General features: G+C 44.2%; 1 protein-coding gene across 1 annotated transcript in view; it reads left to right on the forward strand.

Moving 5' to 3' along the window:
• PAH (phenylalanine hydroxylase) overlaps positions 1-15,157 on the forward strand; it is a 39,886-nt gene that overhangs the window by 21,696 nt on the left and 3,033 nt on the right. The window contains exons 4-11 of the mRNA XM_076339595.1: positions 2,362-2,450; positions 5,780-5,847; positions 8,640-8,836; positions 9,205-9,340; positions 10,648-10,717; positions 12,754-12,810; positions 13,837-13,932; positions 14,264-14,397. Coding sequence (XP_076195710.1) covers positions 2,362-2,450; positions 5,780-5,847; positions 8,640-8,836; positions 9,205-9,340; positions 10,648-10,717; positions 12,754-12,810; positions 13,837-13,932; positions 14,264-14,397 — 847 coding nt within the window. The remainder of the gene's footprint in view (positions 1-2,361; positions 2,451-5,779; positions 5,848-8,639; positions 8,837-9,204; positions 9,341-10,647; positions 10,718-12,753; positions 12,811-13,836; positions 13,933-14,263; positions 14,398-15,157) is intronic.

The raw sequence follows: 15,157 nt of genomic DNA on the forward strand, positions 1-15,157 counted from the left end.
GCTGGTCGTGGGACAGCAGGTCAGGGGGAGCGAGCACTCTGCATGGGGCTGAGCCGCGGTCACCCAAAGTGTGCCCTGTAAATCTGCTGTTGTTGCACTGGCCCCTCTGCGCAGGTGCCTCGCAGAAACCCAGTCCCACAAGTGCCCTCCATGTTGTTAGGCTCAGCAGAAAGCAAGGCTGAATAGTCCTGGAAACAGAGTGATCCTCTTATCCCCTCGGTGGTCCATCCAGGTCTGGGATGAACCCCATCAGCGAGGCACTGCAGGGAGCTCATGCAGCAGCTGCCGGCTGGGGATCAGGTTCACTTGGCACAAAACCCAAAATCAAATGGGGAGGTATGGCTGAGTGGCAGTGCTCCCAGCTGAGCAGAGAGCCACACAGGGGAATGAGCTGTTTTACAAGCACTGACTGAGCAAGGGACACCCATTCGTGCAAGAAAGTCACTAAATGAACTGCAACATTTTATTGATAGAGAGACTGGTCAGAGGCCCTGGGCTTGGACCAGCAGACTTTTGGGTGATACTAGCCTTGGAGTCCATGGAGCTGACTTGTACTCAGTGTGGGGAGCATATAGGACATGATTGCAGGGCCTGAGCATGGGGTACATCCTTAGATGGAGGTCTTGTGCACTTTCCTCAGAAAAAACATGGTAGAACTGGAAGTGGTGCAGAGAGAAGTGATGTGAGTGCTCGAAGATAGCCCATGGTTTCTGTGCCTGAAATACACAGGCAAAGTCTCAGCCAGGATGACAGATGGTAGATGGAGGATCTGACAGGGAGCTATAAAATCCTAGGCGGTCTGGAGAAGGTGAATAATGACAAATGATGTTTGTATGCAGGAACTAATTAACATCAAATGAAATAATCAAGTTTAAAACAAAAGCAAGTAATTTTTCATATCACATGTAAAGAAATGATAGAGCTCAGTGCTGAAGAATTTCCTGGAGACAGATGTGTACATGGGTTCAAAGAGCAATTAGTTGTATTTGTGAGAAGTTCATCACAGGCTTTCAAATTCAGGCATGGCTGTAGCCTCTGACTCAGGCAGAAGGGAAGGGAAAAAGAAAAGAGGCAGGCAGCTAGGGTCAAAGGGCCAAAAATGTAAGAATGGGGCAACAGAAGGGAAAGCCAAACAAGCCGAACCCAGCAGCACTGGCAGCTCCCAGGATGTGCCCAGCTGCCAGTGGTACCTAGTGGTGGTACCTACAGATGTGCTTCCCGAAATGATGACAGGACAAGGGAGAGGAATGGGCCCACAATCCCTGCAATCCCTCCATTGAGCTTCCCTGTCTCAATGTTTCAGAGGGCTGGGATGGCCAGGCCCAGTGGTGGCTGGCAAGGAGGTCCCTTGCTTGGTATGCAGCCAGATCCTTCTGGAGGTGATGGAAGAGGGGGCTGCAGCCTGGTACAGCCTTTGCACGTGTGTGCCAGACCTCTTGCTGGCGAGGGGACACGTGGCAGGGGACTGCCTGGATCACTGGCAGTGGGAAGTAGGCACCAGGAAGTAGGTCTGACCTGGGGTGACTGCTCCATGTACCTCATGAGCTGCAGGGAGCCTCTCCTCATAGTGCAATTGCCATGAAGACCCTTGCCTTCTGCTTTCCCCTGTCTGAACACATTGCACCTGGAAAGCCCTGTGATTCTTCCTTGCCCTGCACCTTATGTCCTTCTGTAAAGGGAGGGCCACATGGGCATTACATGCTGTGTAGTCAGTGTGGTCCCATTTCATACCCTGGCTGCGCCACAGGCAGTGTGTATAGTATGTGAGTTACAAGGCAATAGAGAACAAGGCCCAGAATGTTAATTAGATGAATGCATTATTGTATAATGACTGCAGTAATGCAATGCTAGTCTGAGGTATTAGGGTGCCATTTATCATTTTATTTCAGCATCCTAGCTTAAGTGAGGCCACCAGGTAGGTCTTATAAAGAGATTTTCAGAGGGTCAAATCCTTCAGAGGGTATCCTTCTTGCTGTGGGGTTTCTTGCTGTTCCTTTGAAATGGCTGGTTCTAGCTCCTGTGATAGTAAGGATACTCTGGAAAAATTCCTACATTTTGGTAAGCCAAGAAACAGAATAATAAACAGAAAATCATAAACATTACAAGCCAGCTCTGCGCCAAGGGCTAGACATTCCTGATGCTCTGTATTCTTCCAACAGTGTAAACCAGCCACAAATTCAAGACAACTTGCAGGGTTTGCTCTTGCCTCCTACTACAGGGAAAGACCATTGCTGCCCAAAGAATTTAGCCCCTTGCGTATGTTTCTTTATATTTATGATGAAAAGATGGAAAGACCAAAAGAAGGCCCCAAACCAAGTAACAAAGGATCATAGCAGTCTCTATTTCTTTTCTGTTTTGCAGTGCCATGGTTCCCAAGAAGTATCCAGGAGCTGGACAGGTTTGCCAATCAGATCCTAAGCTATGGAGCAGAATTGGATGCCGACCATCCTGTAAGAAAAAGAGCTTTATTTTTTTAACATGTTTCTAGTTATTGGGACAGGTGTTTCTCTCATTTACATTTGCTCTGCCTTAAGACAAATCTAGTAGACTAAGTCTCACATGGTTTAGGACAAGAAAGGTACGACATTTCTAGTGTTAGAATCAGCCCAGTCCCTAGTATGAAATAAATCAGACCAAAGGTTGCTTTAATTTGAGCAAATACCAGGAGACCTTAAAAGTCATAGAGGTCATCAGAGCACAGAGCCACCACAGGGACACCTCTGGTTTTCCCAGGTGGCTCTCATATGGTGACTTCAGACTCATTTTGTGAATCACTAGCAACAAAAACTTCAGAAGCAGCATGTCATAGCCCAGAGATAAGAAGACTGGTTTTTTTCATCCTTGATCAGATACACACAATTGAGCTTAGTACCTTGTTATGTGGTTGTTAAATCTGACATGATTCTTGTATGGTGAGACAGAACAAAAGTCACTGTTTCAAAAAGTTTGTCGTTTAAATGGTAGAGTCAGAAAGTTTTGTTCATTGGCTTAGCTGATAAAAAAAATTGTATTCAGCGGTTTTTCACCTCTTCCAGATACAAGAATGCTTTCTGCTTCTATTCCCTTTCCAAGCAAACAACAACTTATTTGTCAAAACACACTGAGTTCCATGCAGTGCAACAGAAATTGCTGCTATTAGTTTAATTGAGATAGGGTGATTATAAATAAATTACACGCAGCGCAACAAAAATTGCTGCTATTAGTTTAATTGAGATGGGGTGATTAGTCATTCACTACCTATTGCTTAATTCGAGATGTGTTATGTATCATGTACAATGATTCATGATGTTCAGTGTGGTCATATGAAAGGCAGAATGAAAGGAGATACTGAGTCAATGGCCCCCTTGTGTGTCATGCGGGAATAGACCAAGACTGTATTTGAAAAAGGAAACCAAAAAAAAAAAGATATTAAAAGGAATGAAGCATCTCTGCTCCATTTCCTAGAATTAGTGAGCAGTTTATGCCTTAAAAAGAAAACCCAGCTGCTGGGATAAATAGGTGTGACAGTACATAGAGTGCAGAAAAAGAGAAATTAAAGGAGCCTGTGTTTTTAGTAGTTAAGTGATATGGGATTTAATCACAAATACCTCTATGCCAGGTGGTTAATCTTGGACAGCGCATTTTTTAGGCCATTGGCTGCTTCTTTTTTACTCACACTCTTAGATCTGCACTCCACTTCAGCTCTCTCCTGTACTTGGTTGTGTTTCGTGGCCCCTCAGTCCAGCTGTGCCATGCACCACTAAGAGATGCAGTCATGAACTGACACAGCGCCCAGTGAGTTGTTGCTATTTGCCCTGCAGAACTATGTCCTAGCTTGGACGGACATTTCTCCACTTTAGGTGGTGAAGACACTCCTAGCCCTGAGGAACTTTTAGTCTAAATAGCAGGCACGCTGGGATAGGAGAATGGTTATCCTAGATGAAGATTTAGAGATTATAGCTACAGATGTCATCTATCTGGACCTCTGTAAGGCCTTGGACACGGTCCCCCACAACATCCTTCTCCCTAAACTGGGGAGGTATGGATTTGATGGGTGGACTGTCCAGTGGGTGAGGAATTGGTTAGATGGTCGCATCCAGAGGGTAGTGGTCAATGGCTCAATGTCCAGATGGAGACTGGCGATGAGTGGTGTCCCACAGGGGTCCGTATTGGGACCAGTACTGTTTAATATCTTCATCAATGACATAGACAGCGGGATCGAGTACACCCTCAGCAAGTTTGCAGATGACACCAAGCTGAGTGGTGCGGTTGACACGCCTGAGGGACGTGATGCCATCCAGAGGGACCTGGACAAGCTCCAGAAGTGGGCCCGTGTGAACCTCATGAGGTTTAACAAGGCCAAGTGCAAGGTCCTGCGCCTGGGTCGGGGCAACCCCCAGTACCAGTACAGGCTGGAGGATGAAGGGATTGAGAGCAGCCCTGCCGAGAAGGACTTGGGGGTACTGGTGGATGAAAAGCTGGACACGAGCCAGCAATGTGCGCTCGCAGCCCAGAAGGCCAATCGTATCCTGGGCTGCATCCAAAGAAGCGTGGCCAGCAGGTTGAGGGAGGTGATTCTGCCTCTCTGCTCTGCTCTGGTGAGACCCCACCTGGAGGACTGTGTCCAGCTCTGGAGCCCTCAGCATAAGAAAGACACGGGCCTGTTGGAGTGGGTCCAGAGGAGGGCTATGAAAATGCTCAGGGGGATGGAACACCTCTCCTATGAAGAAAGGCTGAGAGAGTTGGGGTTGTTCAGCCTAGAGAAGAGAAGGCTTCAGGGAGACCTTCTTGCAGCCTATCAGTACTTAAAGGGGGCTTATAAAAAAGATGGCGGCCAACTTTTTAGCAGGGCTTGTTGTGACAGGACAAGGGGGAATGGCTTTAAACTAAAGGGGGTAGATTTAGACTAGCTATAAGGAAGAAATTTTTTACGCTGAGGGTGGTGAAGCACTGGCACAGGTTGCCCAGAGAGGTGGTGGCTGCCCCCTCCCTGGAAACATTCAAGGTCAGGCTGGACGGGGCTCTGAGCAACCTGATCTAGTTGAAGATGTCCCTGTCCACGGCAGGAGGGTTGGACTAGATGACCTTTAGAGGTCCCTTCCAACCCAAACTATTCTATGATTCTATGATGTTTCTTATCCCTGGTTTTATTGGTAATTAGCTGCAAAAGTCAAGCTCCAAGCCACAAGGTCTATTAGACATTCTCTGTAGTAATTAAATCCCTTCAAATGGTTGAATTTGTAGTGCAAATAGGGCTTTTTTGCCTGCTAAGTGCCTACTGTTCTTCTAACAGTTTGAAAATGAGCACCTTTATATGTGGTTCATGCTGAAAATCTGCCTAAAAAGTCTGACTGAGTTGATGAGTGTGTTTCTAATGCAGTTTAACTCTGCTCCTCTAGACCAGCCCAGCTCTGCTAAGAACTGCAACAAGCTTCCTGAGAAACCAGAAAGACATAGTTATCTGAGTGCCGTTAATGAGGTGTATTGCTCTTGTGGGAGCACCTTACTGGCACTGTAAAGGAGCATGTTTCCCTTTTTTGTAGCAAGTGGAAATGAGAAAATGAAAGGATTTGGGGGGCGAGAGGTGCTGGGAGGGTGTGGCTGAATGGTTGCTCTGGTGGCCCTGCAGACGGGGAAGGAGCAGTGCCCTGTGCCAGCAGGGTGCAGCGGAGCCAGGCAGGATGAAGACAGCTTCTGCACTTCTTGGACTGCACCAGCTGTGCCCAAAGGTGCTCGGTGAGAGGAAGGCTGTTCACCGCCTGCACTTACGCGAGGACTGACCATTGCTCTTTCTCTTTAGGGGTTCAAAGATCCTGTGTACCGGGCCCGGAGGAAGGAGTTTGCGGATATCGCCTACAACTACAGACAGTGAGTGCTCAGTGCATGGGCAGAAAGCAAGCCCACATCTCCTGCCCTCTCCTAGGGCTCTCACCCTGCTGGCAATCCCTGTTTTTCCACAAGCGTCCTGCTGCTGTTGGCTTTTCTCTGCTATGTGTTTAAATCTTCCTGTTCGTGCATTTATCCCCAGATCGCAGTAAAACAAAAGTAAATTGTTCCAGGCACATGTTCAGAAGAGAATGTCGCCTCCCTTCTTTCCCCACAACACCCCTCTTCCCCGGCTTTGTTGTCTAATTGAGCAGCAGACTCCATTGCTACTACAAAGACCTGAGCATTGAATAAAGCCGCTTCTGGTATTCTCCCCATTAAACCAGGGCTGGGGGAGGAGTGCCTATCATTTACATTAAAGCAGGAGCTGCATACACTATTAAAATAATGAATAACTTATGGTTCTGATGCTAATCCAGCGCCTGATACTCTACTTTTATCATGTCTGACCCAGCTGCAATCAGCAATTTGGGCTCTCATTTCCCAAGAAAAATAAATGAATAGAGATGATAAATTCAGTTAGAACAGGCTTGCTTGATTGCTTTCAGTGATCAAATCTGGAGGAGATAAAATTCAATTCCCAGAGCCACTCACACATTTACATCAGTACTACTGGGCCTGATTCTTGCTGAGACTGGTAAAAATTGTGATTGCAAAGGATAAAGTAACATATGTTGTACATTTAGGGCTCCACTTTGCACAGGACTGCAATGAAAAGATAGTCCCTGAGCCAAAGAGCTAATAATCTAATCACAAAATGAGAGACAAAATTGGACTGATTGATGGAAAGTGAAAAAAGTCAGGACCCCAGTTTATAGCTAGAAAATTTGGATAAGACTTTGTGGCCAGATGTGGATGGATCTAATGCCCATTTATAGGTATCCCACAGAAGATTTACCTTTCCTGGATAATGGATAGCAAATTCTGGTCTCTAGTTTGCAGGCTTTCATCAAATCCTACATAAAAATAAAACAAAGAACATGTTAACCACCCCCTACCCCCAAGACTCAAACTGAAACCATCTTAGAAAGATGAAACCATTATATCCCAAAATGTAATTAACTAATATTTAGTCTTTTATCCAGATCCTCAGACACATCGGAAACAGAGCCTATACAGACCTGGAGCTATGTCCCAAAAGCACCTTCTATGTGAAGTTCTTGGACTTTCCAATAAGGTCTTTCACAAACAGAGCAATAAGCAGGTTGTGAAAGCCCACGTCTGGGCTTCTGGGGCTTGTGGAAAGAAGGCACGTGATTTTTGTGACTTTGGGCATTGATTCAGGAAGGCCCAGATGGATCTGTGATGCCCTTGCTCTGGGTGCTACACCTGGCAAACGTGCCTTTCAGGGTCTACAGTGGGGAGGAGAGGTTGAAGGGGTGTCTCCAGCATAGCGGGACAGAGATGCAGAGAACTGGGCAGGAGGAGAGGGACAACCAAAGTTATCAGTCTTCATGGGAAGTATCTGAAAAGGCAAATGTGCTTAGTTTGTGAAGTCAGCTACAAAGGTGAGGTGGGTCTATGGTTGTTTGTCTTGTACTCTTCTTCCTGCTATCAATTTCATCCTCTTCTGTGTCCCTTCTCTTGCACCTGTTTTGTTCTCTTTCCTCCTGTTGTTTGCCTCTCTCCTTTGCCTTTGCTCTTTTGCCTTCTCTCTCGATACATTTACCGGTCATTTTTGTTGAATGCTTAATCTCCCTGACTTCTCTTTTCTTTGCTTTTAGCTTGCCTTTTCCCTCTGCCTTCCTTTGCTTCTGGCCCTGTTGATGCCTGAAACTTTTTAATTGAAATTTGAAAGGTTTTAAAGCCATAGCTTCCCCCTATAGCCCTGGAAGGTGACTGAGGATTACTTAGGAGTGCTGTAGGAACAACAATTCCCCAGCAATCCTCATAATTCAACATGATGTTTAAAGCTCCACAGATCAAGGAGGGCTGATACAGAGAGACAGAAAATGATGGTGCTCCAGAGGAGCTGCCCTGAGGCTCAAGGAAAAAATGAGGGAGTGGGAGATGGTGGGATGTCATCAAGAGTTTAACAATGGGTCTCTGGGGCTTGGAAAGCTCCAGCATTATTCCAGCAGTGATGTTAACCCTATTAAGTTACTTAAAACCCTTTGATTTTTCAAAGCTGCTGGATTCACCTATGGCCCTATCATTATTTTGAAGGAATTGACTATTCACAGGAGGCCAAACTACATTGCTTGTGATTGTCTAATTCGTGCTAGCTTCAACAGGCCTGAGGGTGGGATTTGACTCAAAATTACTCATTACAATTACAAAAAGTCAAACTGGCTAGAGTCTGCATCTGTTACAGCATAAAGCACAGATCAGAATTTCTCTGCCCCTCCAAGAAAGAGAGTTTTCTGGAGCTGATGATTTTCCTGTTGTAACCAAAACAATTAATGTAATGTGTGTTAGAGCAAGAAATACAACAGCTGCTCCATATCTAGAAATGCAAATAAATTGAAACTAACAACCAGCAAATATTTTTAGGAGAACATCTTGATAAGACAAATAAACACTAATTTATTTTTACCACAATAGTGCAAGGAGTTGTCTAAAGGCCAGTGTCTCAGCTGAGGTCAGTAGACTCCTTCCTAGTCTGTGCCTAGCGGCAGGTGAGGCTCCTTTTGCACCTACATGTCAGACCAAAGGCATCTCCCCTCCTGCACCAGCAGCTCCTGGCCAGTCCATGTAAAGCTCCTGAGTATGATGCTGGTGACATAGGACATTTTCTCTGTCGCTCCTATGGAGGGTATCCATTTTCTTTCCAGTGGCCAACCTATTCCTCGAGTCACCTACACGGAAGAAGAAAAGAAAACATGGGGCACTGTCTTCAGGGAGTTGAAGAGTCTCTATCCAACTCATGCTTGTTATGAACACAACCATGTGTTCCCACTGCTGGAGAAGTACTGTGGCTACCGGGAGGACAACATTCCCCAGCTTGAAGATATTTCAAAATTCTTGCAGAGTAAGTTTGAAGCATATAAAAGAACCAAATCAAATGAAAGGCCACAGCTGTCAGTGGGGGTGGTGCTTCCAGAGATGGAAAAGCAGTCCCTGCTTTATCACAGGCTCCCTGTGGTGCTTGGGCACATCACTTAGCCTGTGTCCCAGGTCCCTCTCTAAAACTTCCAGGGGTACGATGGTACAGATGCTCAGATACTGTGATGGTGGTACACATGGGTAGAAAATCCCCTGCTCTTTCACAACTAAACTCTGTTTAACATAAGGAGAGCAAAGAAAACAATTAACAAACTTTTTCCACTGTGAGGAGTCTGGATAAGGATAAATCAAGCACACTGGCTGTTTTTAAGATGCCATATTTTGTCCCTTCAGCCTGCACTGGATTTCGCCTGCGTCCTGTTGCAGGGTTGCTCTCCTCTCGGGATTTCTTGGCTGGGCTGGCGTTCCGAGTATTTCACTCTACACAGTATATTCGCCATGCGTCCAAACCCATGTACACACCAGAGCCGTAAGTACTTTGGCACAGAAAGTGTGTGAAGTTGCAGCAGACTAACAGCGGGGTCAGCCCAACTGATAATAACCATGTGGGACTCTGGGGCACTCCTGGGAACAGAGCTAAGGGAGAGTGGCCAAGTGACTACTCTCTTCTGAAAACATTTTTGGAAGATTTCTAGTCTTTTTAACAAGCTGCATCCTCTTCTGCAAGTTCTTATGGGACTGATCAGACAGTTTTGCTACTGAAGGCATACTTGTGTGGTGGCTGGGAGGCAAGAGAGCAGTGTACAAAGGCATTTAGCTTAGCTATTAGCACCCAAACAGTGGTGTGAAATCTAGTGCAGGAATGACTCAACATGTTGCAAGCAAGCTTCTGGCAGCAAAATAGAGGAAGCCCAGATCATTGATCCCTTCTCTTTTTCAGTTTTATGTTGTAATATTTCTCTCTGTTCCTGTCCATTGTCCTTTTCCACTTGCTGTTTTCAAAACAGTTTTCTTCCTCCGCTTCATATTGTTGCAATTCTTACTCCTCTCCCTTACTGTTTCTTTGCTTCCTACTTCTTCACACAGCTTCCTTTTCCCTTCCATTTTTCTATCCCTCATTCTTCTGATTTCCTCCCTGCTTCTCCTCACCCCATTCTCATTGTGTACAAAGCCAGGCTGAAATATCTTCCACAGACCTTGCCCTCCTGGGACCATCTTATCCCTCTCCCCTTTCCATCTCACCAAATGACTTCTCTGTCTTTGAAAAATCTAGCAGTCTCTAGGTGAGTTCTTCCCCAAACATGACTGTCCAGCTGTCAACTTCAACTTGTGATGAAAATAGTCCTACCTGAGGAAGGGTGAGCTTTCACCTCTCAGTGGGAGGCTGTGGGCCTGAACATGGACTGGAGTTGAGCTCTTGAGGTGCATATTGACACCATGGTGAATTGTCTTAGTAGCCTGAGCTTCATCTAAAGAGGTTTCTTGTCCTCGAGACTGAAAAGTCCGTGTTCCCTTTGGTGGGGTGATTTCTTTCTGGGCTTTCCTGAGCTGGGTGAGCAGTTGAATGGATGGTTTTCTTCCATAAGGAAAAACGAATGTGTCATCCTTCCTCTGAGGATGTATGATGATAAAAGCACTGAAAACCCTGGAGTGTGCAAGCCTTTCCACCACAAGAATAATTTTAGAGCAAAATGTTTTCCCGTGAGTCTTGAGCATTATTTGCTGGTAGGATCAAATGCATGGCACTCCTGACTATGTGCTGACTCTAGGGCATTCATCCAGCAATGATGGGCTTTTCCTAAATTAAAGTTATTCAGATGTCATGTTTTCCTGCAGTGATATTTGCCATGAGCTGCTAGGACATGTGCCTCTTTTTGCTGATCCCAGTTTTGCTCAGTTTTCCCAGGTAAGTTGCTCAGTGGTTTTACTATTTTTATAATTGAACACACCAGAGATTAGGTAATTCAGAGGATGAACCAAGAGCTATGAGGGGTGGGGTGTTTATTAGCATATTGTTTAAGAGTGGCCAAGGCTGATTTATTTATTGCTTGAAATCTTGACACAAATCACTTAGGTGAACTCATACACCCAAACTCCAAACGTCTGTCCTGTGTGAGTTGCTTTTTTACAGGCAAACCCTTTGCGAAGCCATCATCCAAAACCTTTTTGTAGCTGTTGATCCTTCTGAGCAAAGTTAAATGGCTCATGAGTCAGATGAATTATTGCCCCACCCTGCAGTCCAAATGTTAGGGAAAGTGAAGATTTTTTTTGTTTGTTTTCTATTGAAGCCACAGAGGAGGCTGAGTGAAGTGGGGAACTGTCCCAGCTGCAAGCATGGGAGAAGGCAGGAGAGGAGCTTTCTCTTTGGTAGTGTTAATGTCTCTGGAAAAGAAGCCAAACCTCAGTGAAGGAGTAAACTTTTGGCTGCATCTTACCAGAAAACATGAAAAGACAGGAAGAGAGAATGTCAGACAGAGAGAGGAAGGAAGGAAGGAAGGAAGGAAGGAAGGAAGGAAGGGAGGGAGGGAGGGAGGGAGGGAGGGATGGAGGAAGGAAGGAAGGAAGGAAGGAAGGAAGGAAGGAAGGAAGGAAAGGAGAAAGAAAGAGAGAAAGAGAGAAAGAGAGAAAGAGAGAAAGAAAGATAAATAAATAAATAAATAAATAGAAATAAAGAAATAAAGAAATAAAGAAATAAAGAAAAGAGAAAAAGAAAGAAAGAAAGAGAAAGAAAGAAAGAAAGAAAGAGAAAGAAAGAAAGAGAAAGAAAGAAAGAGAAAGAAAGAAAGAAAGAAAGAAAGAAAAAGAAAGAAAGAAAGAAAGAAAGAGAAAGAAAGAAAGAGAAGGAAAGAGAAAAAAGAAAGAAAGAAGGAAAGAGAAGGAAAGAGAAAAAAGAAAGAAAGAAGGGTGGAAGGGTGGAAGGGTGGAAGGGTAGAAGGGTGGAAGGAAGGAAAGAAAGAAAGAAGGGTGGAAGGGTGGAAGGGTGGAAGGGTGGAAGGGAGGAAAGGAAGGAAGGAAGGAAGGAAGGAAGGAAGGAAGGAAGGAAAAGGAAAGACAAGAAGAGAAAAAAAGAGACAAAGAAGGATGGAGAGAAGGACAGAAGACAGAAGGGTGGAAGGGTGGAAGGGTGGAAGGAAGGAAGGAAGGAGGGGAAAATGGACTTGATGTAACATCCTGCTCACAAGACAAAAGTCGACTTGATGTTGTTAGTAAGCACTTAGTATTGCCCTCATGCTCCGCTCTTTCCCAGAACTGGGGTTTCCTTCAAGATAAGCTCTACTGCACCTTGGCTTATTAGGATTTGACATGGTGATGGCTGCTCCCATGCTTTTGGTGTGTGGGTGTGTGGGGTTCTGATTTTGCATTGCGCAGTCCTCACTGGAGCAAACCAAGAAAGGTACCTGGTTATATACCATCTTGTGTGGCTGTCTTCTGGATCCAGCTATTGCATGCCTCCCAGGAAAGTCTCCATTAGCTCCTAAGGTACAAATAAGCTCTTCCAAATTGTGCCCTGCCATTCAGAAAAAATCAGTCATTCAAGGCTCCAGGAAAACTGCAATCAGGGCCCATCAAAACAAAGAGAAATATTTAAGGTGTGTGGGTGTGACTGATTTATCTCCTTTTGACCGTATCATTCTCTTAGGTGTGCATTGTAGATTGATCAAAAGCCTGTCAAAGCAAGAGGAAAATTTTATTTGACCTCAGTGGGCTTTGTACCAGGCACAAAGGATCATGCCTTGTAAATGACATTTGGACAGGACCCTTTGTTCATTTCTGGAGAGATTTCTGGTTTAAAACTGATGTTTCATGATAGGAACATGTCCTGTAAACATTTGTGTGTGGTAGTAAGCAATGGTAACATTTCAAATGTGAGAAATTACATAAGACGAGACAGGAAGAATGTTTGCAATAAACAGCTTGAAGAATAATGGTTTATTGTTACAGGAAATTGGACTGGCATCTCTGGGAGCTCCGGATGATTTCATCGAGAAACTTGCTACGGTAATTTAATAAATGAGGGCTCAGTTTTCCAAAGCATACTGTGTTGTCTTAATTCTGCTGCCACTGAAGTCACTGATAGAACTCCCATAGAGTTGAATGGGAACAGAGTGAAGTCCATGATTGGAAAACCCCACCCTGAAACAGTTGCATTAAAGGAAAATAACTTTGGCACCCCTTATTCAAAGTGACAGTTGTGATTAAACACAGAAGCCCAGACAAGATTTCCTCCAGCACAAACATATTGGGCAAGAAGACATTATGTGTTACTACATCCCCACAGGAAATTTCAGGAGGCAGCTTCAGTAGTTGTTCTACCTGTGAGTGTCCCTTCTCTTCCATCCTGCCAGGCAGATAATGTCCTCTGCAGTCAGTGTGGCTCACCTGAATCCTACTCTGAGACTACTGAGACCCAGAATTGCAAACTTCAAATAAAAAAAAGGATATGCCTGTGAGATTAGTGTCCCCAGTGCCAACTCACCTGGGCAAAGCATTGCACCATCTTTGCTGTTTCTGATAGATGAGGTAGTTCTTCTGAGCCAGAGCAGGTATCCCTTCAAAATGACAGACCAAGAAGTCAAGCTAGGCCACACATCATCTTCCTTCAATATTGCACTAACAGCCCATTCCCTCTTTTGCTGCTGCAGCTAGATGCAGCCCTCTATATGAAACAGGACACAAACTTCTATCAACTAAAGTTCAAACTTTAACTGAGTTGGCCGGGCAAAATGAAATTTTATTGCTATAGTTTCATTGTCTCTGCTCTGCTGACAAATGTAAACGTAGTAAAAGACAACTGTGTGTGTCAGGGAACTGAGCTGATTCGGAGGCACATTGAGTCTAGCACTGTGCCCTTTCCAGGTGAAGAATTTCAGTTTGTGGGGACATTTACTGTATTTATACAGTTGATATTTGACACATGGCAACATTTTAAATAGAAATGTAAACTCCAATTGTATTCAAATCAATGATGTGTGCCTGCTCTTTTTGATCAAGGAATCATATGTTTCTGTCTAATTTTCTTGCTAGGTTTATTGGTTTACAGTGGAGTTTGGACTATGTAAGGAAGGCGATTCACTCAAGGCATATGGCGCAGGGCTGCTGTCTTCATTTGGGGAGCTGCAGGTGCGTTCTATAAAACAACATTTCGAAGATGTTTATAATCGCTCAAATTTCTCTTCTGAATGTCTTCAGATCCTTATTTTGCTTCATACTTTGTGCACAGAAGTAGCACGAAATATCTACTTCATTGAAGAGCTCTAATAAATGTGTCAGTGTATACATACACAGGGGACTCATACCTGCTTCTTTCCTAGTAAGTGACATTGTCATTGTATTCCACAGGAGCAACTCTTTCCTGTCTGAAACTGGGTGGCATTCAGTAGCTCTATCTTTCTTTCACAGCAAATTCAAGCACTTTTTAACTGAAATAAATTTCTTATCCTTTTGCTCATAGTATTGTTTATCAAGTAAGCCTGAGATTCAGCCTCTTCTCCTGGAGAAGACTGCTGTGCAGAAGTACCCTGTTACTGAGTTCCAGCCTGTCTACTACGTTGCTGAAAGTTTTCAAGATGCAAAAGAAAAGCTAAGGTAATGCAGTCATTCCGTATAAGATCCATTTTCTTGTCCACTGCCAATACGATGGATCCCATTGCCATAACAAGTCTTGGGTTGACAGTAATGTTTTCAGAGGCATTAGAAAAAGTTGTGCAATGCTTAAAGAGACTAAGCAGTTGTTACACTCAAAATCTTGTCAAGGGGAACATACCTTATACATGAAGCCAGGAATTTGTGTTTAGTCTAATTAAGAGTTTCATCTGTATAACCAAAATGCAACAAAAAATTATTATTAGTCCAACTGCAATGATACTAATACTTAGGGACAAAGCTAGCTAATTAATACAAAACAAGTCTCTTTAACAATACTATAGTTATAAGTTTTTGTACAAAAAATCACCTAGTATCTACTCCTTTTCCTCTGAAGTTATGCTCACCCTTACACATTCTTTTATGTCTTAAGTCAACAGTTTCAGTCTGGTGGTGGGGGGTGGAGTTGTCAAGTAATCAGCATCTTGAGGTCTTCAGAGCAGGGCTGTGATGTTAATGAATGGAGCTTCTTCCTCTCTTTTGTGAGGAGGTGGATGGCGTTAATGCTGCTTTTCTTCCTCCTCAGCCCAAGGTTTCCTCAGGGCCATTTTTATGTTTTCTAACATGCTTTACATCTTGCTCTTTGTACATTGGTCTGCAAATCTATGTTACTTCTGACTTTAAAATTTGTTAAATGTTTTTTTCTTGGTCCCTTTTGTTTCCTCTAAAACTGTTTTTTTTTCCTCAGCTCCTAAGTTTGCTT

The sequence above is a fragment of the Aptenodytes patagonicus genome, chromosome 1 (genome assembly GCF_965638725.1).
Source record: "Aptenodytes patagonicus chromosome 1, bAptPat1.pri.cur, whole genome shotgun sequence".
Lineage (NCBI taxonomy): Eukaryota > Metazoa > Chordata > Aves > Sphenisciformes > Spheniscidae > Aptenodytes > Aptenodytes patagonicus.